At 49.9% G+C, this 27,085-nt stretch overlaps 1 protein-coding gene across 2 annotated transcripts in view; it reads right to left on the bottom strand.

The window, feature by feature from the left end:
* Positions 1-27,085, bottom strand: part of LOC105478457 (tolloid like 2) — a 152,320-nt gene that overhangs the window by 6,879 nt on the left and 118,356 nt on the right. For both annotated transcript variants that reach the window (XM_011735792.3, XM_071069372.1), the window contains 9 exons: positions 26,317-26,433; positions 25,053-25,198; positions 24,365-24,560; positions 16,090-16,215; positions 15,193-15,353; positions 13,733-13,913; positions 8,359-8,484; positions 6,082-6,209; positions 2,974-3,187 (listed from right to left, as the gene is read on the bottom strand). In XM_011735792.3, the coding sequence (XP_011734094.1) occupies positions 2,974-3,187; positions 6,082-6,209; positions 8,359-8,484; positions 13,733-13,913; positions 15,193-15,353; positions 16,090-16,215; positions 24,365-24,560; positions 25,053-25,198; positions 26,317-26,433 (1,395 nt within the window). The remainder of the gene's footprint in view (positions 1-2,973; positions 3,188-6,081; positions 6,210-8,358; positions 8,485-13,732; positions 13,914-15,192; positions 15,354-16,089; positions 16,216-24,364; positions 24,561-25,052; positions 25,199-26,316; positions 26,434-27,085) is intronic.

Here is a 27,085-nt window from a genome sequence, read left to right as displayed (position 1 = left end):
ATCTATTTGCCACTTTATTCCCTGGAAGGGTTGGATGCATCTGAGAAGGGCTCACACTCGCCCCACAGACTGACTGTAATTTGTCATTTCTGCCAACAGAGGGCGATAAAAGCACATCAGAACCGCGGGTAAGCCCTCAACCCTGGAAACTTCAGACCCTACTTGACTGGTTCTTGCAACTGAGGGCATTGCCCATAGGCCAACTTTGAGGTCCCTGTGGGTGTCACAGGTGAGCTGCCCCTCAGGTTCTGGGCTTGTATTCTGTAGCCTTTGTTTCTGGTTTTTTTTTTATTTTTATTTTTTGTTTCTGGCTTTTTTATTATACAAGGACAGTAACTCTTGTTGGCCCTGGTCCTATATATAGTACCTTGTGTCTTGGCCACTTAAGCCCACATAAAATAAAATGGATATTGGCCGGGTGCGGTGGCTCACGCCTGTAATCCCAGCATTTTGGGAGGCTGAGACGGGTGGATCACTTGAGGTCAGGAGTTTGCGACCCGCCTGGCCAACATGGTGAAACCCTGTCTTTACTAAAAATACATTAGCAGGGTGTGGTCGTGGGCGCCTGTAATCCCACCTACTCGGGAGGCTGAGGCAGGAGAATCGCTTGAACCTGGGAGGCGGAGCTTGCAATGAACTGAGATTGTGCCACTGCACTCCAGCCTGGGCCACAGAGCAAAACTCCATCTCAAAATAAATAAATAAATAAAAGTAAATAAATAAGTAAAATAGGTAGACAAGATTGGTCTAGATTAGCAAGCACCAGAAATTCTGGAGGCAAATTCTTGCACAGCCCCTCCCCTGTGTGCTCCATGCCCCCAAGGGGCCCAGGCAAACACTGTTGTAGATTCTGGGCCACGTAGCTCCTAACACTCTGAGGCCCCTCTGGAGCTCCACGCCCCGCCTGGCCCAGTCCTGTCTGACTGCCCATTCTGAGTCCTGTGTTGGCTCTGGCTTAGAATGTCTTACAGGTCTAACCCGTTTTGGAGAAATTGCAAATTCCTGAGAGCTGGGTGGTCATGAAATGAACACATGAATGAAATGAACACCTCCCCTCCATCCTGCCGGACGCCCCCACCCTCCACACCTGCCTGGGCCCCGGGAGGTGGACCCCTGGCCTCCATCGGTGACCCCCGTGCCCTCTGCTGCAGGTTCAGCCATGGGAGCACCAGCAGATCAGATGGAGGGAGGAGAGAGAGGCCAGGGTATTTAGTCCCCTGATTGCCACAGCTGTTCTTCTACTTAGGTCACAGCTGCAGCCACAGGGTCTCTGCATGCAGCCCTCTCTGTCTCCAGCTTCCAGGAACTGCTCCCTCCTCTCATCCTCTGGGTCTGGGGTTGCAGTTCCTTGCTCTGGTAGCTTCACTGTCCTACAGTGTCCCATACCCCCTCACCCCTTTGTTACCTGTCCCTTTATTAACTTCTCCTCAAATAATGACTGTGAATGTGCCCCCATTTCCTGCTAGGACCCTGAAGCACCTATGTTCTTCCTGGTCTCTATCTGCAGGGACAAGAGGCCTTTTAAACTTCCCTGGAGGAAGCTAGAACCAGAAGCTAGAACTCCTCAGGGAGTTTGACATGCAGTGTTTTCTGCTGTGCAAGGGGAGGCTGAACTGCCTCAGGATGCTGGTTGCCATTTTGTTTGACCTAATTTATATTTTCTGGTACTGAAAAAAAACTGGGGGTAGGGGCTGTTAAAAGGATCACAGGGTCGCATGATCGTGAGCTCAGACTCAGCATTACAGAAGCGGAGTGGGCTTTGGGTGGCCACTGGCTCTGACAAAGGACACAATTGTACATCAGGATCAAAGGGTCAGATTTGCTTCCGTGGGCACTAGTCCCAGGTGGTAACATTTTAATGGCTAAAGAGCAGAGCCAAATTTCCTACTGACATTCTTCTACTTAACAAAGTAGATAATATAAGTTATAAGCACATACATTTCCCACGAAAGCACCTAATACGGCTATTTACATTTTGAGTGGAAGAAAAAATCATGGGGAACAGAAACACTTTTCACTTTCCAGAACTGGTCCTTACAGGGATAAAAGGTCTGCTTTCACCACTCAGTTACCCAACTTCTGGACTTCATACACCAGCAAAATACCCGGGCTGGAGTGCAATAGCATGATCAGAGCTCACTGCAGCTTTGAACTCCTGGGGTCCAGCAATTCTCCTGCGTCAGCCTCCAGGGTAGCTGGGACCACCACGCTTCACTATATTTTCTAGTTTTTATTTTGTAGAGATTGCAGTGAGGGGCGGGGGTCTCACCATCTTGCCCTGGCAGGTCTTGAACTCCTGGACTCAAGCAATCCTCCCCATTCAGCCTCCCAAAGTTCTAAGATTACAGGTGTGAGCCACCGTGGCTGGCCAAAATATATTTTTAAAAAGACAGGAAGAAAGGAAGGAAAGAAGGAGGGAGGAAAAAATGGGGCACTAACAAAGGGTTGTCCATTTCAAATTGTGTCAATTAAGGATATTGAAAGAAAACAGCCATTTTCCCTATGGTTGCTGAGGCTTCATTTTAGTTTTTTATTTTTTAACAGACAGAGTCTCACTCGTCCAGGCCGGAGTGCAATGGCACAATCTTGGCTCACTGCAATCTCTGCCTCCAGGGTTCAAGCAATTCTCCTGCCTCAACCTCCTGAGTAGCTGGAATTACAGGCACCCACCACCATGCCCAGTTAATTTTGCATTTTTAGTAGAGACGGGATTTCACCATGTTGCCCAGGCTGGTCTCAAGCTCCTGACCTCAGGTGATCCGCTTGCCTCGGCCTCCCAAAGTGCTGGGATTACAGGCACAAGCCACCGCGCCCAGCCTGATGCTTCATTTTAATAGGACATTTTATCACGCACCTTCCTCCCCTAGCCCTCCCCAGGTCAGAATAAAAGGCAGTCCTTGTCCTGCCTTCACCATATCTCTGTCTCCTGTCCAAGTGCTCATCAGCTGGAAGCCAGTATCCCACCCCAGGTACCTGTGCTGTGCACTGCCTGGAAGCCTTTCCTCTGCACTGAGGCATCCGAATAAAACCTGAGAAACATACTGCTGCCCGAAGCCACCATGGGGTCTGGTTTCTTGCTGCCGCAGAAACGGCCCAGGATGGGGGCCAGGCTGTCGGGCCCGTCGTACATTTCCAGGTGGTCATAGGCACATTCCTGGTGCTGCTCGATCTCAAATTCATTGAAAGTCTGGGGACAGAAGAGCAGAAAGTAAGGCAAGGGCCTGACATTCAGCCGGGGTGGGGGCCTCCTCTCCAGTTCTAGGAGAGGAAGGGGCGAGGCAGGGTGGGAGACTTCCAGTTGGCTGTACAGGGGGTGTGTGGCCATGGTGATGCTTGGGGACATCTGTAGAGAGGGTCTCAACCTCTGCCTTGCTTTTGGTCCAGCAGGCGGCCCTATGAGGTAGTTACATGAGCTACAATGACCACACTGCAGACGAGAGAGCAGGGGTTCAGAGAGTTTAAATGCTTGACATTTTGACAGCTATTAAGCGACAGAGCCAGGCTTCCCACAGCCCAAATCTGTCTTCCTTCCATCCCATCACACAGCTTCTCTCTCACTTAGGGCCAAGAGCCAGCAAGGGCTGAGTGCCCACTCTCTGTGTTGGCAGCTGTTTTAAATGCTTTACCAGTATCACCTCATTCAATCTTTACACCCCTGTGATGTGTCTAATCCCCACTTTACAGATGAGGAAAGTGAGGCTCAGAGCTGCCAGATGAGTTGTCCAAGGTCTCACACTGGTAGAGCTGGGCCATGATCTAGCACTCTGGTGTCAGAGACCCTGCTGTTGACCTGTGCACTCCACTGCATGATCCTTCAGTACAAATGACACTGGTGAGGTTGTATGAGGTGCACGCTGCTCCAGGCAGCAGCTTCATGGTGGCTGACACTCGCTGAGTGTTTATTCCATGCCAAGTATTTATGGGCATTTTCTCACTTCTGGTGATCCTGGGAAGGAAGAGCTATTATTATTTCCAACATGCAGAAGGGGAAAATGAGTCTTAGAGAAGCTGGCTGACCTGCCCAAGCTCACGCAGCTGGAGACAGATGAAGCTGAACTTGACCCCCGCTAGCCTTCTCCAACCCCCACTGCTATCATTCACCAGGTTGTGCTGCCTCACTTCTCCCTGTTCCCCCTAAGGACTGTCCCCTAATGCTGGCCAGGGGCGCCCCACCATTCCAGCCTGCTTTTCAGCCCTGAATGCAGGCTCCTCGGGTGCTGGGTAGGTGGTCGACTGATGGCAGCCCCAGCGTCAAGGGAGATGGGATAAGGTGAGTGGGGATGGTGTCAGATGAAGACCTGGATCAAACGACAGAGCAGGGACACAGGACATTAGCTGGGGCGGGGGTGGGGGGCGGGGTGGTGCTCAATTCATCTCTGGCCTGGCAGCACGGAGATGGAGATTGGGAGGGGGAAACAGGACCAGCACGGCAATGCAGGCTTTCAGAAGAATGACTCCCACACACTAACGCACGTGGGCAGAGCTCTCCCGCCTGTGAGATAGGGGGCGCTGGAGCAAAGGTGGTAGGTAGAGACACTGGACAGGGGAGCAGTGGCACCAGGACGGCCATGCAATGGAAGGGAGCCTTAAGCTCAGCAGGCAGGGAGCTCCCAGGAGGTCCATGGGGCGCCCTGTCGCCATCCCCATGCAGCGAACACCACCAACTTCCTTGAGAAGTATTCAACTCACATTCTACGGTAGCGAAAAGAGCTCAGTCAATATATCCACCATCCGTTTCCCGAGGAAACGCCTTTTGGAAACTACCAAGTGTGAGTATGAGCCTCGAGCAAACGCTTCCCGTTGTGCGTTTGCGCGCTCCCAACGCCAGAGGGCGCCTCCCCTGCGGTCCTCCGGGCTCTCTGTTGCCATTGCGAACATTTCCCAGCAGATGGCGGTCTTGGAGAAGCAGTGCCTTTCCCTAAGGCGCTCTCCAGTTGATCCTCACTCAGATTCAAGGCTGACCCGTGACAGCCGCTCTTAGCAGAGCAGCAGTTTCCCCACGGGCGGCCCAGCATGTGAGCTGTCCGCTGGGAGCACCCTGTGGTCAGAGGCCCTGTCTTCAGCCCTCGACGCCCTGGGGGCCCATTCGCCTCTTCTGCTCCTCACTCATGGCTCTCACCAACAAACATCCTGCAAGTCCCTGCGCCATAGTCCATTGATCATGGACTTCTCCCTCTCTGTTCTCCTCCATTCTCCCTGAGTTATCCGTCCACCGTTCATAGGGTCAATCCTACTTACCTCTACAGTCAGAAAAACCCATTTAAAAAATGTCCGTCTGCCTGAAGTACAATACATTCTCCAGCTGGCAAAAGGGTTTCTTTATTCTCCAAAATGTGGGAGTCCCTCCCTGGGGGTTGAGAAATGAGACTCCTAGGAGATTCAACTCCCCTTTGAAATAACTGTGCAAACCACACACCATATACGTGAAAAAGACTTTAAATAAAGGCTTGGGGAGGAACTTTTAATTCAAGAGGGAATTTGCATAAAGAACTTAGTCTCCTATTACTAATGGAAAAACAATTAAGTTGTAGAAAAAATATGAATAGGATTTTATTAGAGGAATTTGAGTAACAAAAACATATATATTTCCCTGTGCACTGACAGTCATGATTGTCCACAGAAAATTTCTGGAAGGATCCATAAGAATGTGTTCAGAGTGGTCATTTCTAGAGTGGAAATGGGGGCTCTGGGGTCTTTTGATTTCTATTTCCAACCTCCTGTACTGATTCATCTTGTTTTTAATCATGAGACTATATTGTCTTGTAAAAAATTTAAAACTGGAAACAAGTGAATCTCAAACAGCACTGCAGATGTAGGTGGTGGATGCTGCCTCCTGCTGGTCCCACTGTGCCCAGGTGTGATCTATAGAGCTTTTGTGTGTTGTTTCTTTTAATCTGCACAACAGCCGGATGAAGTAAGCTTCATTAGTATCCATGTTTTGCAGATAATGAAACTGAGACCTGGAAATGTTGAGTCACCTCCCCCGAGTTACAGAGCTGGGAAGTGGCAGAGCAGAGACTCAAACGCACATTTGCCTGATACCCAAGTCCATGTTCTCAGTAAACTACAAAAATGACTCACGAGTTTCACCCTGTGGCCTGCAGTCGAAGAGATGTTCCAGGTACACTCCCTCCGGCTGGGGTATTTGTCAGGCCAGTTGGGGCTCGCCAGGGTCCCCTCTGCACTGCTGATCTTGTGTGCACAGCCAGCTGTGGGTGGCGGGGGGACACATACAGAGAGAGAAGTCATTCACTGTGGACAGCACGAGAAGGATTCTAGGGGGTTCTCCTCCCCTCTCTCCTGATTGTCTCAGGGTCTTTATCAAATGTGGGGTGGGGTGTCCTGAATCAGGTGTCCCCTAGCTCAGGGATGTGTTGGTTTACTTGCACTGGCTTTTCTGCTTTCCTGGCTGGGGCTCGGGGGCCAGGCTATCTTTCTATTCCTATCCACATTGCAGTTATCCCTGCAAATATGTTAAAAGCACTGGCAGTGGGGTCGGGTGGACCTCGACCCGTCTTGGTTCCGCCATCTGTGGGACTTGGGGCTGTTATGTAAGCTTCGGTGTCCTTATTTGTAAAAGGGTGCCACCCTAGTTGGGGTGATATGTGATCGAATGAGATAATGCATGGGAAAGGCTTAGGGCGTGCCAGCCCATGGTGAGTGCTCAGTGCATCTTGGCTAACAGAAGTCTGCTTCATCACTGCACCATCCATCCATAAGCTCCTTTTAGTTTTTCTCAGTGGTTTTATTTGGAGTCTACCAAGTGTGTCCTGGTGACAGTGCTATTTGCCAAGAGTGGTCCCACAACTCGTTCGATGCCTGGCATCTTGGCCAATAACTGGCATTTCTCTTCTTCTGTGTTGGGCACTGTGGACAGCATTTTCCATGCATCCTCTCCTTTAGTCCTTCTCACTTCCCAAATAAGAAAATAGCTTTGGAGAGGGACAGTGCTTTGCTGATAGGGGGCGGAGCTGGGACTCAAACCGGGCCTGGCTGGCTTTAAGGCCAGTGCTACCACTGCTTAGAAAGCACGGCGGGCTGTATCACAAACACAGAGGCTCCACGCTGAAGAAACTGGAGAGGCAGGTGAGGAGGGCCCGGGGGAGGAAGGGGAGGAGGCAGCTTTGAAGACGGTCCAAAGAGATTTGCCTCTGCTTAGTGCTACATCTGCTCTGCAGCCGCACAGAGAACAGGCGCCCAGAGGGAGAGTGGCTCGGCTCCTGGGACATTTGCTCAGCTCCTGGGACATTTGCTCTGACACCCCCTGCCCTTGGGGTCAACCCACACAAACGCAGCCACTATTCAGGGGTGGGAACTTGGGAGAGTTGACCTCCCTCCTGTCCTCTCCCACACTGCAGGAGGCAAGCCTGGTCCTAGCCCGGGCCTGCCTCACAGGGGCTTGACTGTTCCTTCCCTGTTTGGTTCTTCCACCAGCCTCCCACCCAGCCCCTCCACCACCTGTGACCATGCCCTAGGGCTGGGCTTGGAGGGTGGCCGCCTCCTCCTGAAGACATGTCAGCGCCTCCTGTAACATTCTAGGCAGATCCCGACCAGATTCTGCGGCACCCAGCCAAACCTCCTAACTCCAGACTGTTTATTTCAGAGATCGGGCTGTGTGTCTTCCACATCTTCCTCCACCCTTGACTTCCTTTGCAGGGCTTCACAGCTGGGGCCAAGGCCTGGAAGCCTGTGTGTTTGTCATAAGTGTTCAAACTCCCTTCACTGGGCAGGGTAAGAACAGAAGGAAGGCTTTTTCCAGAATGACTGGACCGTGGACAGTAAAAGCCACCTGGCCCTGAAGAATTTCCTACAGTGAATGGCGAATGGAGCAAAGCTTTTCAAATCCTATTTTCCTATGGGACCTGCATATGGTAATTAATATATGACAAAGACATAAAAGGCTGATCTTTATTGATGTTTGAGGGCATAATATGTGTCAGAGAGTCTGAAATACTTTGTTTTAATCCTCACAAAAATTTTAAGAAGGAGGTTATGTTTAGACCCTTTTAACCAAAGAAAAAACTGAGGCTCAGATAGGTTAAATAGCTTGCCCGAGGTCACACAGCCAGGGAACGGCAGAGCCAGGATGTAGACCTAGGTATTCAGATTCCAGAGCTTGCAGGCTTAATCATTTGCAAAAATAACTCAGCCTACAGCACCTGAGGCCCCCAGGTGCCCCCTGAAGGAGTGAGATGCCCTGGGGAAAACTTCTCTCCCACAAGGACAGCAGTGGCTGGGCCTCAGCTCAGAAAGTGGAAGAGCTCCTCACCCCAGCCCCTCATGCATGCACATGCTCACAGGGGTTTGGGGTGTGGCGAAGGTCAGCCCACCCCCCAACAACCGGAGGTCCAGCCTCACCCTCTTTGCAGTCATGCCCGTTCTCGTGGAGCCGGTAGCCGTTCCTGCACCTGCACAGGTAGCTCCCAAAGGTGTTGACGCATTCGTGCTGACACCCGCCATTGTCCTTGGCACACTCGTCCTTGTCTGGGGAGATCAATGAACTCTTCTAAGAGGAGACGCCAACTTACGAACGTCCCTCAGGGCTCAGAATCCCACTTAAAAACGGCCTCCTCCAGGAAGCTTCTCTGATTGCTCCCCTTCCCCTCTGACTGTTCCCTCACTGGGGGAGTGAAGCGGGAACATCTTCACCTCAGATTTCTTGCATATCTACTTGTTTCATTTTCCAAGCACTTGGGCCTGGTATGTGTTGGATTCTCCAAGTACTTTTTCTATGTTCTCTGGCCCTACTCCCTGCTCAAAACAAGGAGCTCCCTGAAGGACAGGCTAGTATTAATCACAGTAGTAACAATAATGACAGTAATTCCTACTTACTGAATGTTTACTATGGAACAGGCACAGTCCCAAGCACTCCATGCATTATCTAAGTTAATTCTCATCCAACCTTAGGAGGGAGTTCTCTATCTGCCAGTCTTTATAAGTAAGGAAACTGGCCGGGCGTGATGGCTCACGCCTGTAATCCCAGCACTTTGGGAGGCCGAGGCGGGTGGAACACCTGAGGTCGGGAGTTCAAGACCAGCCTGGCCAACATGGAGAAACCCTGTCTCTACTAAAAATACAAAAATTAGCCAGGCGTGGTGGCGCAGGCCTGTAATCCCAGCTACTTGGGAGGCTGAAGTAGGAGAATTGCTTGAACCTGGGAGGCGGAGGGTGCGGTGAGCCGAGATCACGCCAGTGCACTCCAGCCTGGGCAACAAGAGCGAAACTCCGTCTCAAAAACAAAACAAAACAAAAACAAGTAAGGAAACTGACTCTGAGAATGGCTAATGTGACCAAGGTCACTCAGTGAGCAAGCATCCTCTATGGCTGACCCCGAGGCCTGGGCTCAAGTGCCACGACTCCACACCGCCCTCTGCACGTGGAGAAGCTGGACACACAGCAGAGGGCCAGCCCTACCCCACCACTTCCAGCTCTTGTGGCCATAGACAGTTCCTGCCCTCTGTGCCTCAGTTGCCTCTCCTGTAAAATGGAGACAGTAATGGTATCCTCACTTCACAGGTTGTTGGGAGGGGCAAATTAATTAAAGCAGCACCCAGCCCACAGTGTTAGCGGCATAATTATTATGTGAGAACTCAGGTGCTGGCCCTTGTTACGCTTGTGGTCCTTGTATGCAGCCCTATCCTAACCCAGCTTGTTCCTGCATTTACCGAAGATCAGCCTCCCTCCCCTGCTTCCCTGCCATCACCGGAATGACTTTAGGGGTCAGCCCTGTCTTCGTCCACTCTCTACACCCTCTTGTTCACCATGGTTAATGTCTCCTCGAACACTGTATTTTACCTGCTTATGTCATCAGGACAAGTAAGAGCCCTTGTAAGACCCTTTAAGAATGCAGAAGAGATGCCCGGTGCCATGGCTCACACCTGTAATCCCAGCACTTTGGGAGGCCGAGGCGGACAGATCACCTGAGGTCAGGAGTTCGAGACCAGCCTGACCATGGAGAAACCCCGTCTCTACTAAAAATAGAAAATTAGCTGGGCGTGGTGACACATTCCTGTAATCCCAGCTACTCAGGAGGCTGAGGCAGGAGAATCACTTGAAGCCAGGAGGCAGAGGTTGCAGTGAGCTGAGATCGCGCCATTGCACTCCAGCCTGGGCAACAAGAGCAACACTCTGTCTCAAAAAAAAAAAAAAAAAAAAAAAAAAAAGAATGCAGAAGAGATGAAGCCGCCCAACACCCAGCACTGACCCACCTCTCTCCCTTCCTTCCTCTGAGTCCTTCTGCAGATGACTCATAGGTCCTCACTCCTGCTCTGACCCTCTCCCCTGTGCTGTGGCTTCCTATTGCAAATGTGGAGCTGCCCTGCCTGTGATGCTCTGCTACATCCTCCGCTGAGGTGGCTCCTGCCCGCCCTGCTGCCCTGGTCCTCCAGCTGCCTGGCCTTCCCAGCTCCACACTGCCTGGCATGGCTTGGTCAGATGACAAGTTTAGGCTTCCCCTGCTCAGGAACCTGCAAACAGTCCCCGTTCCTGTTTCATCAGGTCCCTACTCTTCAGCCCAGCGTTTAAGGTCCTTCATGACCTGGCCTTCCCCAACTTGGCCCATCTCATGCCCTTGGCTTCCCAGCATGGGTCAGGGCTCCATGCAGGCCCATCTCATCTCTGTCTCTGTGCTCTGTTGAGACCTTAACCTGTGCTCACACTGCTTCCCCTACTGGGGACCCTGTACTTTCTCTCTAATCATCCTATCTCCACCTCCATGTCTTCCATCCCTTAAAACCTGGCTTAGACCACCCCAAATCCTGCAAAAAGGCTTCACCCACTGCTCCAGGCAACCATGGGCTTCTCTTCTTCAAACATTAGCCCTTGTTGCAGCAGCCCACCCCACAGTGCTCCAGGCTGGGACTCAGCAGGGTGTGTATCCCTGGCCTCCCTAGCTGGCATGTAAGCTTGTCCAGGGTTGAGAGCACTTCCCTGGCAACAGCTCTGAGCCTAGTAGTGTACTGTGCCCACAGCAGACACTCAAAACAAAAAACCTGACTTGCTCAATGAGAGACTGCCAAAAACACCCATGGAGACGGAACTCTGGGTATGTATAAAATCAACAAATAATTTGGTCGTTTCTATGCCAAGCATTAAGACTATAAAGATAACCAAAATACAGTTCCTGCTTGTAAACAGTTCACACTCTAATATGACGTGACATGCAGGACCTGCTATACAATTTACAAGGCTCAGCACAAGATTTGAACTTTGTTTAAACACTATTATGAATTTCCTTTTTTTGAGATGGAGTCTTGCTCTGTTGCCCAGGCTGGAGTGCAGTGGCACAATCTCGACTCATTGCAACTTCTGCCTCCCTGGTTCAAGCGATTCTCCTGCCTCAGCTTCCCGAGTAGCTGGGACTACAGGCGCCCGCCACAACGCCCAGCTAATTTTTTGTATTTTTAGTAGAGACAGGGTTTCACCATGTTGGGCAGGATGGTCTCGATCTCTTGACCTCGTGATCCGCCTTCCTCGGCCTCCCAAAGTGCTGGAATTACAGGCGTGAGCCACCGTGCCCGGCCATGAATTTCAAGATGATGACAACAGAACCTCAAACCAGTGTGGGCCCTTCTGAGAACAGGCTCTGTGCTATTGCACAGGCCACAGGCCCACGGAGCTGGCCCTGGTGACAAGAGCCCTAATGGAAGGAAAGGAGAGAGTGCTGTGGGAACACTGGTGAACGAACAATCAATGTGCTAAGAGGGTGCTATGGCTTGAGTGGGTCCTCCAAAGTTCATGTGTTATAAACTTAATCCCCAGTGCAACAGTGTTGAGAGATGAGGCCCTTACATGTGATTAGGTCATGAGAGCTCATTATTGCAGCAGTGGGGTCCTGATAGAGGATGAGTTTGACCCCCTTGCTGCTCTTTCTCACCCATGTGGTGCCTTTCACCCTGTTATGACACAGCAAGAAGGCATTTGTCAGATGTTCCCCCTTGATTTTGAACTTCCCGGCCTCCAGACTCATGAGCCAAATACATTTCTCTTCACTATAAATTACCCAGTTTGTGGTATTCTGTGATAGCAGCACAAAACGGACTAAGAGGAATAAGATGAAGCCAGAGAATGTTACAGAAAGTGGCATTGTGGGTCTTCAGGTTGAAGTAGGAGTTTCCTAAGTAGCGAAGGAAGAAGGATATTCCAGAGAGAGGGAAGGCCACAGGGGCGGGGGTATGAAGAGAGAATGGGATGGGGGTTTAGGAGTAGAGGGTGATGGCATGGGGGAACAGTGGGGGGATTATTCGTGATCACAGCACAGGGCACCTACAGAGGGAATGTGGCTGGTAGGACAGGTGGGCCAAGACAGTGTCCAGCATCAGATGCTGTACTAAGGAGAATGGGCTTTTTCTACAGCTGCTGTACTGGCCCTGAGGATTCATGGCCTTCAGTTTGAGAAGTAGGGTCCAGTGTGCTACTGTAGTGGGTTTAGTACTGTCTTCCCAAAATTTCTGTTCATGTGTGATATGGTTTAGCTGTGTCCCCACCCAAATCTCATCTTGAATTGTAGCTCCCATAATTCCCACGTGTTGTAGGAGGAACCCGCTGGGAGAGAATTGAATCATGGAGGCGGTTTCCCCCATACTGTTCTTGTGGTAGTGAATAAGTCTCACAAGATCTGATGATTTTTTAAGGGGTTTCCCCTTTCACTTGGCTCTCATTCTCTATTGTCTGCAGCCATGTAAGACATGCCTTTGCCTTCTGCCATGATTGTGAGGCCTCTGCAGCCATGTGGAACTATGAGTCCATTAAACCTCTTTTTCTTTTTTTTTTTTTTTTTTTTGCCCCAAGATGGAGCCTTGTTCTGTAGCCCAGACTGGAGTGCCGTGGCGCAATCTTGGCTCACTGCAACCTCTGCCTCCTAGGTTCAAGCGATTCTCCTGCCTCAGCTTCCCGAGTAGCTGGGATTACAGGCACACACCACCACCCTCGGCTAATTTTTTTTTCTTTTTTTGTATTTTTAGTAGAGACAGGGTTTCACCGTGTTGGCCAGGCTGGTCTAGAACTCCTGACCTCATGATCTGCCTGCCCCGGCCTCCCAAAGTGCTGGGATTACAGGCGTGAGCCACCACGCCCAGCCTAAACTTCTTTTTCTTGATCAATTACCCAGTCTCAGGTATGTTGTGAAAACAGACTAATACAATGTGGAACCTTAGAATGTGATCTTACTTGGAAATAGGGTCTCTGCAGAAGTATTAGTTAAGAATCTTGAGATGAAATCATCTTGGATTTAGGGTTGATCCTAAATGACTGGAATCCTTCTAGGAAAAGGAGGGGACACAGAGACCCAGAGAAGAAGGAAACGCATGTGAAGATGGAGACAGAGATCAGGATGATGTAGCTACAAGGCAAGGAATGCCGAGGACGGCTGGGAGCCACCACAGACTAGGAAGAGGCAGGGAGGAATTCTGCCCTAGAACCTTCCGAGGCAGCATGGCCCTGCGAACCCCTGGATTTTGGAATTCTGGCCCCCAGAACTGCAAGAATAAGATTCTGTTGTGTTAAGCCAACCAGTTTGTGGTAATTTGTTATGGCAGCCCTAAGAAACAACACAGTCACCAGTAGATATATTTTAAAAGCCCTGTATCCAGGCACGCCCCCTCCAAGGCAGCCATACCTGGAAGGCTACAGGAGCAGGCAGAGAGAGAGAGGAGAGGGCCAGGGACCCCAGAGCCTGGAGTCTGCAAAGCCGCCTCACCTGCACTGCATCAGCCTCACCTCCGAACCCACGTACCTGAGAAGAAGTGGGCCCTGAAGCCGCGCTTGGAGACGGTGTTGTCGGACTTGAACTCCACACGCATGTTGTTGCTCTGCGAGGTGATGACCTCGGGTGTCTCAGAGCCACAGAACTTGCCGTGCAGCTTGGCGTCGGGGGACAGGCCGCTGCGCACCTCCACAAAGTCGTACTTACAGACCTGCAAGGGAGCATGATGGGGAGCTGCCTAGAGTCCCTGTCCCCACCCCAGACCCCCAGCACACTGCTGCACCTGCTTCCTGAGCACCTCACCCTGCCATGTGGGGGGTCCCTTGACTCTTGCTATGCTGGTTATTTGAATGAGCTCCAGAGGGCACAGGGGGACCCCTGGCTCTCCCACTGAGGCTCTGTGGGGGCGCCATCGCCTGGCACGAGAGCACAGGGCTCCCAAACCTGCATCCCCATAACTGTGGCCTTGCTTTAATTTATTGTATACATTAGGCTTCCACACGAAATTTTGCTTGAAGAAAGGGCCCCACTGCTAGAAGGAGAAGAAAAAGAAGAAGAGCCAGGGAGAAGCAAGAGGAAGAGGAGGAGGAAAAAGCTGCAAACCACCGACAGAATCTGACTCCCTTTTCAGGCAGGGAAACAAGCGCAGAGGGAGAAAGACATTTGTCTGAAGTCACATAGCTCAGCAGTGGTGGAGCTAGGACTAGAATTCGTGTTCCCTGCTATAGCAATGATTTTTCTCAAAAAGAACTTCACTGCTAAGGGGTCTTATCAATTGCTTTCAAGGATTATTTTTTTCTGCACAATATTCACTTTGGGGTGACACCCTCATGGGCACCATGGCCTCCGTGCATTGGGGTCATCAGCATTGAGGTCTCCTTCCAGTACCCCAAAGGCCTGACTCTCAGGTGAGAGCTACACCAGTACTATTCTTGAGGTGAGACCCCCAGCTCAGCTGGGGTGGGGAGGGGAGTCTCAGGAATGGCTTGTGTGCCCCAGGGTGTCCCTCCAGCCTAAAGTGCAGATGTAAGCATGTGTGACTAGCACTCCAGCTGTAGGGCACTGCCTGGACCTCAACTGACTTGATCATCCATGATCATTGGCTGAAAGAGGAAACAGGCTGTCTGTAGCATCCTTGTCCCTAGCTAATCCTCACCCCCTTTATTTGCCTCAGCTGCACACCAGCTCCCCAGATTCACAGCCCAGTTCTGACACCTCCCACCCCCAATACCTGCCTCCTCCACTCTTGTTCTGATTCTCCTTGGATGTATCAGCGACAAGAGGGCCGGAGGTGCTCTATCTGCAGAGGGCATGCGGCAGAAACTGCTGGAGAAAACCTTCCCCCAGATTCTGCTAGTGCAGGCCCTATGACTGTCCAAAGCTCCAGTTCCAACACAAGCCATCTCCCTGCCCTCCCAGCCCCTCACTGGTTTCCAGCTCCAAGTCACCCCTCAATACACTCCCCAATTAATCAGAGCACAGAGACATACGTCATTGCCTTCCAGTTCAAACACTTCAAACTGAAGGGAGATCCGGTACTGAGCGGGGGCCACCACCTGCCAGACACAGTTTTTGTTTGTGGGATACTCCTTCGGCCACCCAGGGCTGGTGATGGTTCCATTCAGCTTGGTAATGAAACCGCCACAGGCCACTGCACGGGGGAAACAGAAACAGGATTTCATTTAGCTTTGGCTCCAAGTGACTGTGATTTCCCACCAGGAGCAACAGAGCCCTGCTGTTCTGTAATGATAATTTTTAAATGTTAGACAATTTGAATTGATTAATTCAGTGTCCTTTGTTCAAAACTATGGTTTCAACTGAATATTTGAAAGAAAATATTGGGGATAAATCTTTACTGCTTTTAAAAACAATGAATGCATTTGTGCTTTCCTTTCACCCAGTGACAGAGCTGGGGGCTCCCTATGGCTTGGGCCAAAGGAGAATTAGAAATGTTTGCAGCAAGCTACTCACCATACCAAGCTTGCATGAACAAGCAGACTCATGCACGTGGACAAGGAAGACAGAACACAAGCCAGGTAGAAACAGGATGGATGAAAAGTGCTATTGGTTGAGTCACTGGAGTGCTCACGGTTTTTCTTTGCTTTTGTTTCCTACTTTAATAATCATGTCAATTTCACACAATCATAGAAGAAAATAAACCTCGATTTCAGTCTCTAGGGCAGGGTATATGTAATTTGGGCAGTTTTCTGACAGTTGTGACAGCTGTCAGGCTGTTTCTCCTTCTGGGAAGTAGGTGGGTCTTCCACCATGTCTGCCCATTGCCCATTGTTCCTACACAGCCAGCCGGTTGCCCCATCTCTGCCCCAGTTCCCCAAAGACTTGTCCCATATCCCCTCTCATTCCAGCTTGGCAGGTCCCACACCAACCTTCACACATCTTCTTATCAGCGGCCAGCTCGTAGCCAGGGTCACAGGCACACTTGTAGCTGCCCAGCGTGTTCACACAGCGATGCTCGCACCCTCCGTGATCTGGCCAGGAACACTCATCCACCTCTGGTGGGAAGGAAGGCGACTCCAGTTACATCGTCATGAAGCCTCCTGGCTGTTCCCAACCCTTCCGCATCCCAGTTTCACCAGCAAGTGTCCTCTAAGAAACAGGAGCCACTCCTGGTGACCACCTCCCAAAGAGTGCTATGTCCACCTCTGAAAACCAGGCAGCAGGGACAGTGAAGGCAGGACACTGACAACACAAGCAGGAACCTTGTTAGCCGGGGTGGGCTCTGCCAAGAGGAGGTCAGGCCTGGAGAAGTGAATTCTTTGAGGTGTTCAGTCATCGGTCATTTGAGACTTTAAAACATCTCACAGCATTCCATACCAAAGACTTCATCCATTTTAAAGCCATGGAATTGAGGACTTCCCCTTCCCCCATAAATATGCAACTTCTTAGAGACATTAAATAAAGGGTGAAGACAAAGAACACATTGCTAGATGAAGATGTGTCAGTATTCTCTATACATTAGAGACAGAATGTGTTATTTAGCAGTTTTAGAAATACTCTTAAGAGAGGTATACACAGGGAGATATTCAAGGTTACAGAAAACACGGGCTCTTAGGTTAGCCAATGCTGCCAGGAAAACCTGCAGGAAGAGGCCATAATGAGGCTGAGTTAGCAGGTGCTTTGGATGGGATTTGGCACCAAGTGCCTAGTGATGCGTTTGGGGCGACTAAGTAACAGCACATAGCATGCCATCGTTGCTGTTCAGAGGGAGAACCTGGAAGTCATTAGAGACGCTCCCCAGACACATTAACCCATGTGCCACTGAAGAAAGGAAAAACCAAAACAAATATTAGAAATAAAAGGAAAAATATGATTATCTGTTGCCAGCCATAGTACATCTAGCCCTGAAAGACAGCATGTGGGATGTGGCCTAGCAGAGCTAGAGAGGAGTCTAGTGAAGGGACGACTAAACACTGAGACATCTTTTTCAAAAACGTTGAACCTAGGAAGAAGAAAGGATGTGGGGAGAAGCGGGAAGGAGAGTTCTGGTCCACAGCACCACGGGAGGTAGGAACACAGTAAGTATAAAGTTGTTGGCCATATACGGTGGCTCACGCCTGTAATCACAGTACTTTGGGAGGCTGAAGTGTGTGGATCACAAGGTCACAAGTTCGAGACCAGCCTGGCCAATATGGTGAAACCTTGTCTCTACTAAAAATACAAAATTAGCCGGGCGTGGTGGCGCATGCCTGTAACCCCAGTTACTCGGGAAGTTGAGGCAGGAGAATAGCTTGAACCCGGGAGGCGGAAGTTGCAGTGAGTTGAGATTGCGCCATTGCACTCCAGCCTGGGCGACGGAACAAGACTCTGTCTCAACAACAACAAAAATAGTTGTTCACCAAATCTTGAAATAACTCATTATATATAAACTAAAAGAAATTAAGAGCATCTATGAGTTGGTGAAGACCTGGAAAGATACCCAGTCTTGCCCTCTCAGGCAGGAATCCTTTCAATAATGTTCTGGAGAGATGGCTCTTCAGACCCTGCTTGAAAACTCCCAGAGACAGGACTCTCACTACTTTTCAAAGATATTTATTGGGTTAAAAGTCTCACTCCTTACAACTTCCAATCCACGGGTCCTCAGAAAACACAAACCCTCCAATCATCCAGCTTCCCTCTCCCCTGCCCTTTTCCAACTCAAATATACCCCTTTCCTTCCAATCTTCCTTCTCTGTGATGCATAGACTCTTCATCAACCTGGCTGCACTTCACTGAGTAAAGGAGTGTTTGTAAATATCCCATCATTTCACATAGTGGACAGTGAACTTAGGTAACTCTAATGGTGATGTATTCTTGGGCTCAATAAAAGCTTATATAAATTAATCACTTGTTAGGGGAGATTGGGTTTAGAAAGACAATCCAGGCAGGGAGTTGAAGTTGCCCATCGCCTCAAATAAATGTAAGTCTTAAGTATGCTAAAATAGTAACAAGTGTGCAGTTACTTTTTTTAATCACCTTACCATATTGAAAGTACTTTCATAGACATTTGCTAAAAAGTATAGAAAGAAGGAAATAGTTGACAAAAAGTAGCGGAAAGAGTCCAGGCTTTAAAGTGAGTCAGACCTAGGGTGGATCCTCCAGCAGATCTTCCTCCAATAAATGGGATGACTGCTTGTGATTTAGCCTCACTGAGGCTCCCTCCTGCTTTAAAGTGAGAATGATAATATTTACTTTTAGAGTTGTGACGACGAAAATGATGCATGTGAAGTACCCAGCATACAGACCATCGACACACAGAAGCCATCATGATAGACAGCAGCAGAGTTGCTTTCAAATTTCCAGTGAGTAGAGAGAGACAGTGATGGGGCAGTGAAAAGATAAGGTTATCTGGGCATACCTGGACCAGGTGGGAGTGGAGCAGTGCAGGCCTGAGGAGGGAAGGGAGACAAGGCAAGAACAGAAAGAAGGAAAATGCTTCAAGGATGGGCCAGTGGAGGAAGATGGATGGGCAGGAGGGCAGCACAGCAGAACTCAAGACACTGGCTGGGGGACCTACTGAGGAGGCAGAAGGAAACCGAGGAAAGAGCCCATTGGGAGAGACAGATAGACAAAGGACCAAGGCCGGGGGCAGAAGGAAACCGAGGAAAGAGCCCATCGGGAGAGACAGATAGACAAAGGACCAAGGCTAGGGGCAGAAGGAGACTCTGATATCAGAAGACGCTGTGGTTGTGGGCAGGACACATAGGCAAGAAAGAGGCGCACAGAGGAGCAAGTGTCTTGGCGCCATCTTAGCCAGGTGAAAGGAGAGAGCCCAGTGGATGGACTTGGGCCAAAAGCAAAGAAAATGTAATTCCTCCAGAGACTAGAAGGTAAGGTGCTTGGCCTTGGGAGGTAGATGAAAGGCATGCTTTTACACCTGAGCTCTCTCTAGCAAGAGGTATGAGATGTTTGGCCAGTTGCAGCCCTGCTTCAGCCTGGCTGGATGGCACAGAGATGCATGGGGCCTCCCACTGTGGTAAAGCAGCACCTGCTCCAAGCCCACAGGCTCATGCTTGCTCTGGGCTGCAGAGGCAAAGGCCAAGGCCAAGCCTCCCAGAAAAATCTGGGAGAGCGTGGGAGTAGAAGAGACTGGAAACAGGGCTCAGCTTAGCATAGCAGGAGCTCTGGAGTCTTCTCATGGTCCAGGTGGAATTAGTGAAAGAAGGAAGTAGTTAGATGATGAGATGGCTCAGGCAGGATCCCAAAAATTGTTTCAGGGAAAGTTAAGGAAAGGGAAGGCAGAGCACATTCTTAGGCTTTTAAAGAAATCCCTTGAAGGAAGCCAGTCCCCTTACGAAGCCCTTCATGGTGACCTATCAGCACTGGGATAGGGGATGGAGGGATCAAGGTGGGAATCCTTTAATTCTTTATGTGGGGGCATAGGACCAAAATGGCCCTGCCATCCCTTGAGCACTGCTGCCTTCTCCCAAAAAACCCAGAATTGTAAGGTGCTGTGCTTGCTGCCGGCCAGTAGGCTCTGAGAGGGGCTGCCATCTGGCACCAGAAGGGGGTGCAGAGGCCAACTGGCACCCTGGCCAGCGTCAGGTGCCAGCTGGGCCCTGGGCAGAATGCCTGCCAACTGGCACCAAGGCAAGAGCTTCTTTGGCTTGCTCCAGCTCTTCTGCTGGACCTTTGAGCTCCTCTCCCAGCTTCTTTCACTGAAGAAGTTCTGATACACGTGCTAGGAACTTTGTGTTCACAGGACATCTGACTGATGGACTTGCTGGGAAAAGGCTGGGCTGGGGAAGCTGGCTGGGCATAGTCTCCTGACCTTCTCGGTCTGATACGGCAGCCCCCAGCCACACATGGCTACTGAGCACCTGAAATGCAGCTGGTCCAAGTGGAGATGTGCCATGAGCATAAAACACATGCTGGATTTCCAAGACTTAGTATGAAAAACATAAGATCTCTCATTAATACTGTGTATATTGATTACATATTAAAATGATATTATTTTGTACCTTAGAGTAAATAAAAATATCATTGAAATTAATGTCACTGGTTTCTACTTTCTTGTAAGGCAGCTGCCAGCAAATTCAAGGGCACCTATGTGGCTCCTGGTTGTGCCTCACATCCCATTTCTGTTGGACAGTGTTGCACAAAGCTGTGGTCTCTCACCCACTCTTCTTCCGGAGAGCCTTGCAAAGGAGGCAGAGCAGGCAGCAGGATGCCCACTCCACCAACAGGGCAACGGAGCCCATTCATTCATTGATCTAGCCATTCTTTCATCGCTTACTAGGTATTTACTGAGCCTACTGTGTGCCAAGCACTGGGACCACAGTGAGGAGCAAAGCAGGTATGAGCTGTCGCAGAAAGGAAAGCTGATCTGCAAAAGAGTGGCTAGCTAGCAGGCAACAAGGGACCAGCGCTCCAAACTCCACTTGCCACGTCCAGAGCCCTTTTGCCTACACCCCTGTGGTATTGGGAAGGTGGAAAGGTGATCAGTGTCAGAATCGAATCACAAACACTAAGGAAAAATTCCACTCCCTTCACATTCCTTCCCTGTGGTTTTCAGGTCTCCTTATTGGAAAGAGAGTGGACTGTGGAATCCTACAGATCTAGATTCCAGTTCCAGCCCAGCCATGTTAGGAATTCAGCTTCCTCAACTGGAAAACGGGGGCATTAATAATTCCTACCAGGGGACTGTAATGAAGAAAAGCGAGATAACCTAGATGTCCTTTCCCTGATTTAATAGGTCTAGATGAGGTTTCTGTTAATCCTGATTCCTACTTTAAGATTCATGGTCAAGGTCAATGGTGTATATTTCTTCTTTTCTAAATGTTGTTCTCTGCAGTTGTCTTTACCATAAAAAAGTCAAGCTGAGTCTGTGCACTAAGTTACTTTGGGTGGGCCTCAATCCACACTTTGACAGGCATCTGAAAAGATGTTTGCAAATTGAAATGCCCTCCAAGTAGGACACTGGGTAACCTGGGCCCCGTGGCAGACTGAGTCTCACAGCCTCCACCGAGGTCCACACCCACACGGCAACGTCATCACGCATTTGCTGCTGATCTCCTTCACCACCTTGAGCACTTGAGGACAACCATTGTGTGCTTTCCTCGGCGTCTCCAGCCCCAGCACCAACACATTAACTGATGAATGTTGAATGCACGCTAGATGGGGAGGAGGGAGAAGGTGGCATCTTCTAACCAGCAAATGGAGCCGGCTATCATGGTTACTAGGTCCAGGCACTTCCTCTGTCTCTTACAAACCAGTTTAGCATCAGAGAAATACCTTCCATTGCCCTGACTGGCATCTCCAGCAAGTTTTCCATAAAAAAATCAGGAGGTCCAGTTAAATTTGACTTTCAGATAAACCATCAATCACTTCTCAGCACAGTATGTGATCTTTCGGACATATACTGAAAAAAAAAAAATCATTCTTTATCTAAAATTCAAATGTAACTGGGCATCCTGCTTTTTTTTTTTTTTTTTTTTTTTTTTTTTTTTTTTTAATTTCCTAAGCCTGACAAGCCTAATCTCCAGCTTTAACTGGTACTCTCAAAACTGTGCATTGCTGACCACCAGCAGCATCAGCAATGAGTGTGGATGGTCAGTAGTTACCAGTTACCCCCTGGAATGGAGTTCCAGCACCCAACTTACAGAACCTGGGGTGGAAGTCAGGGGAAGAGAAGGCCAAGAGGACTAGAAAAAATAGAATTAGAATGACAATCTCATAATCATTCATGATATGTGCTAGGCAGAACAAGGCCTTCCAAAGCTGTCTACAGCTTGGCCTCTGCAACCTGTGAATCTGTTACCTTAATGTAAGATTCTGCAAGTGTGGTTAAATTAAGGATCTTAATTAGGTGAAAGAAGGACTCTGCCAGTGTGGTTAAATGAAGGATCTTGGAGACGAGGAGATTCTCCTGGAGTATCTGGGTGGGCCCAATGTCCACACCAGGTCCGTGTAAGGGAAAGAGGTAGAAGGAAGATAGGGTCAGAAGGAGGAGATGTGCGGACAGGAGCAGAGATCTGAGATGCAGCAGAGAGAACGTGGCATGAGAATGACACACTGGCCATTTCTGTCTGGCTTTGACTGTGGAAGAGGACCATGAGCCAAGGAATTCAGGCAGCTCCTAGAAGCTGGAAAAGGCAAGGAAATAGATTCTCCCTTAGAGCCTCAAGAAGGAATGCAGCCCTGTCATCCCCTTGATTTTATCCCAGTGAGACCCATGTTAGACTTCTGACCTCCACAACTGTAGGATAATAAGTGTGCGTTGTTTCAAGCCACTAAGCCGTGGTAAATTGCTGCAGCTGGAATAGGAAACCAGTCCATCACAATAGCAAGAAGAAATTGTCGCATCGGCTTTTTCAGAGAGAATAACCACCTCAAAGATTCCTTCCTTAGCAAAGACAATTAATGGGACTAAATATTACACTGGGTGTATTCACTTGCACTATTCCATTTTCTTCTGATGACAACCTTGCAATCATCTGGCAGCATTGTCTCTCCAGGTAGAGAGACTGGAGCTTGTGCAACAGAAGCTATGCAACTGGAGAAATCATGCAACTTCCTTGAGGCCACCCAGCCGGTGTCACTGCTGCCAAGTCAGACAGAGGCCGCCCCAGGCTGGGAGACACCAGGCATGTGCAAGCTGGGCCAGGGAGGGGTGGGGGCTGTGAATTTCCAGGCATCTCAACCAAGGCTGTCATATCTTCCCTGTGCAATCACAAGCTGACCTGCTTTCAAAATACACTTGCCATGGTCTGGCTTTTTTTTGTTTTGTTTTGGCTTGAGTAAGAAGCAACTCAAGTTTTGTCTCCAATCCTTCAGCGCCAACATGATTCTTCCTCTGCCACTGTTTGGGTTTTGCTCTTCCCCGATGCTTCAAAATAGGAAAAAATGACAGCCCCACCCCTTGTTTGTCACTTGCCAGCTTTTAAAGTGCCTCCACAGCCATCCTTTCTTTGGGGCTTCACAATAATTGCTTAGGTACAATGGGCAGATGTCCTTTCTATTTCACAGAGAGGAAAACTGAGGCTTCAGTAAGGACGAATGGCTGCCTGCTCTGGGTGACACTGCAGAAGTGGGTTCTTCTGACACCCAGGCTGTTCACATAGAACCTGGGAGGTCTAAGATGGGGCAGAAAGGGAGAAGGGGAGCAAGGGAGGGACTGGGATTTCTGTGCTGGCTCAGCCAGGAGTCCTAGGAGAAGGGGGAAGAGGAGAAAGCAGCCTCTGGGCAAGCACAAGTGGTGGGGGGGCTGGGGAAGTGGGGTCACTGCTTAAGGGGCAACAGCAGCAGAGGACCGAATGTCTCTACTCACGGGCTGCTGCTGTGCTCCTGGGCGCCCAGGCCCAATGCAGCAGGGAGCAGCCATGCTTCCCTCTTAGGGTATGGTCTTCAGGGCTTTCAGGGGCCTGACGGCAGAGAATGAGGACCTGCCCATTCAAAGGAGGCTTGGAAGCTGGCTCTTCCGGGGCCAGGAAAGCTGGGTCTGCTCGTGCCATTCTGGGCCTGTTTCCATCAGGACCCTACAGAGCAGCAGGTCCCCAGGGCAACATGGAAATTTGTTCCCAGAGTGCCACCTCTTATTCTCCTCCCGACCCCCATCATGTGGGGGTAAGCATGTAGTCTGGGGGCACTGACGCTCCAGGAGCTGAACACCTGGGTTGCCTCTCTGGCCCACATCAAGGAACAGTGGGAATGTTGTAGAAAGAGTTTGAACTTAGGAATTAGGCCAACTGAATTAGATCCCTGATCTGCCACTTAACTACCTGCATGATCCTGAGAAGCCCTTCCCAGCCCTGATCCAAACCTAACTCACAGGGTTATTTGGGGAATTAAATGACATTATGTAAGTTAAGTACCTTACACAGTTCTTGGTACACAGTAGGTGATCAATTAATGATAGCTGCTATCCAGATATTTGCTGTTATTCCATACTCAGTTTCACTACTGTGTAGTTTGCCCTTGTAAACTTACTAGACCTAATTTCCAAGTATAGAACTTTCTATCGTGTGGAAGCCAAGGCTGAGCCTGCTCCTGATCAGTTGGGAACTCTGCTGGGGGCCCACACCCAGCTCTGAAATGTGTCGCTGCCTTTTCTCTGCAGGGAGCCTTGTTTGGTGGTAAGCTTCCATATGGTTTTGTGTGTCTTAAGCCGGAGGGAGCAATGTTTCTTCTTGTGCCTAAAAGTGGGAACAAACTGCTAATTCATACCCTTGAAAAAATTGGCCGCAAAGCCCGCTTTATTGATAGAGCCATCGGACACAAACTTCATCCACAGTCTGTTGGAGCTCGATTTCACATCCTCCGGCTTCTCATAACCACAAAAGTGGCCGATCAAGGCACTCTCTTCCGTGGGGCCATCCCGGATTTCCAGGTAGTCGTATGCACAGCTGTCGTGCCTTTCAATCTAAAGGAAGAAACAGAGACAAGGTGGATGGCAGATGGTTCCACTTTCAGGTTTTTGATTTAAGAAGAGAACCCAAATATCACTCTCAAAATCTAACCAAGAGGCGGAAGGACCCAAGTGTGTCCCAGGTCTCTCCATGCTGCTTCCTAGTTCGCGCCTTACTTGCAGAAGTCAAGGGTGAATCAAGCTGAGAAAAGTCTAAGAGGATAAACAGAGAAGAACAATTCTACCAAACTTCCCTGGATCCCATCCTGAATTTTCACTTTGATTATTATTCTCAGTCTCTCTTACTGCCCTCAGAAAGGTGGCGAACCCCGTTTCAAAAGCCTGCGTAGATGTTGATGTCAGATGTCCGGGCACAATTCACCATGGGCTTGAGAATGGCCTCTTAGGTTCCCGTTTTTAACCAAAAATGAACACCCATCTTTACAGAGTGGAGAGTGTCTAGCAAAAGTTGCGTTTCCTTGGGAAGCCGGTCTGAGCAGCACTCACCTCAAAAGCTTGGAAGGTAAGTCCCACGTGGAACCCCTCCGAAACCGTAATCCTCCAGACACATTCCTTGGAAGGTCTGTAGTCATCCGGATAGTTGGGAGATTGAATCTGACCGGCATCTTTGTTAATGTCTCCCCCGCAGGTAGCTTTAGAAAGAGACAGCAGGAGAGGAAGATGGGGGGCCTTGGTCAGTCAGATCTTAGGAAGGAAGGTGGCGGAGGCCGCTTGCCACCACTAGGTGGCTCCACTCGCCAACATTTTCATCTCCACCCCACAAACACGGTGCCTCCAGAAAGGCACGATTGCATTTGTCTTTAACTCTGATTTTTTTTTTCATATAAAGAAAAAACCACGTAAAGCAGTGGTTCTCTACCTTCGCTGTGCATCAAAATCGCCCGGGGGAGTTTGCAAACTGTGGAAGCTGGGGCCACACCCACCAGAGGTTCTGATTCCAGTGGGTGTGGGGGAGCCCTGCGGAGCCGTGAAGTTCTCCAGGTGATTCAAGGTAGAGGGTACAGGATCGCTGGTAGGAAGGGACCCGTGCGCACACACGTGCACACGTGCGTATACATTACTTATTTCACAAAGACAAAACTTTGGCCTCTCTAAAATTGTAATAATTTAAGGCCAAAGGACCCTTGGTAGTTTTCTCGTAGTTTCCCTTTTTTTTTTTTTCTTTTGGCAGAGGGTACGGTGGGGTGGGGAGTGAGCCAGAGAAGCTCAAGACATAGAAGAAATAGAAGCAGCATCGCCTGGTGGCAGCTGCCTAGAGCCCAGACCTATTGATTCCTTCTACCAGTCACCAGGGTGGCCTCAGAGGCCCTTCTAAGAAACGCAGTTGGAAATTCCTTGATGTTGCCCAAAGCCTTCTTTTCACAAAGGAAACAAACAGAGGCCCAGCGAGATCAGATTCTTTGCTTAGGCTCACACAGCAATTCAGAGGCTGCTATTATTTCCACAGGGTTCTAGATCCCCCCAATACCATCCTGTATGGGGGAAGCCGATTCCTCAGCTGGCCTGGAATGAGGGTTGAGCGGGATGGTGTCAGGAGGATGGCACCACTTCTGAAGTGGGCACAGCTGGCCTCTGCTTCCAGAATGTTGCCAGAGGGGCTGTGGAATCCTCAGCTTGCCCCCTGCGGTGGCTGCCCCCACCCCCGTGGCTCTGGCTTGGAGTGCCTGGGCTGGGAGAGGGACAGTGGGCTGCCTGGGAAGGACAGAGCTTATGAGGGTCCACCGAGCGGCTGCTTTCACCACGCACAAACCTTCGTACACTGCAAAGAAACCCTTGCCCAAGATGTTGCTGCTGCTGCGAAACTCCACCCAGAGCCGGCTGTCTGTGGAGACCAGGGGCTCCGGGACCTTATCGCCGCAAAACCTGCCTGGAAAGTGGAAAAAGAAGCAGTTAGGAGACCTGGGGACAGTAAGAAGGCACTGGCTTCAGGCTAGGAGGAAGCCGAGGTTCTTCACACGTGGTTTGAAGTGAGCAATAACCCTGGCTGGGATAACTTATCCTGTAGCACACACAGGATCAAAAGATGGGATTGGAAGAGTCACACAACAATGCGTGACTTAATTCTTATTCAGGATGACTTCAGGGGAATTCCAGATTCCCATCAAGGTATCCAGAGAAGAGCCAAGGCAGCCTCTCCCCTGCCGAGTGGGTGTTGCTGAGGCTCTGAAGGTGTGGCAGGGGAAGAATGGTGAGATAGTAGCGCAGATTTCCTTTCCTGGTATTTCCTGTTGCATGTATGCCCTTCCCTTCTGGGGGCATTAGACATTCTGCTTTCCTTGCCTTGGGAAGGGATGCCAGGGAATACACAGTAAAGAAATAAAACCATCTTGGCATTTACATTTCACAAGCCTAGTTGCAATAGCAAAGATGTGGAAGGATGCACCATATTTTCCCCCATCCTGGTAGCCGTAGGAGGGTTCCTAGGATTGAGGAGTGAGAGGACTAGCGGGACAGCATCAGGGAGCCCCTAAAAGGACCCATTTCCCATCTCACCTTGAGAAAGAGATCCCAGGTAGGTT

This window comes from Macaca nemestrina, chromosome 9 (genome assembly GCF_043159975.1).
Source record: "Macaca nemestrina isolate mMacNem1 chromosome 9, mMacNem.hap1, whole genome shotgun sequence".
NCBI lineage: Eukaryota > Metazoa > Chordata > Mammalia > Primates > Cercopithecidae > Macaca > Macaca nemestrina.
Note: the sequence above shows the minus strand (reverse complement) of the source record. Positions and strands in the feature narration are given on the sequence as shown.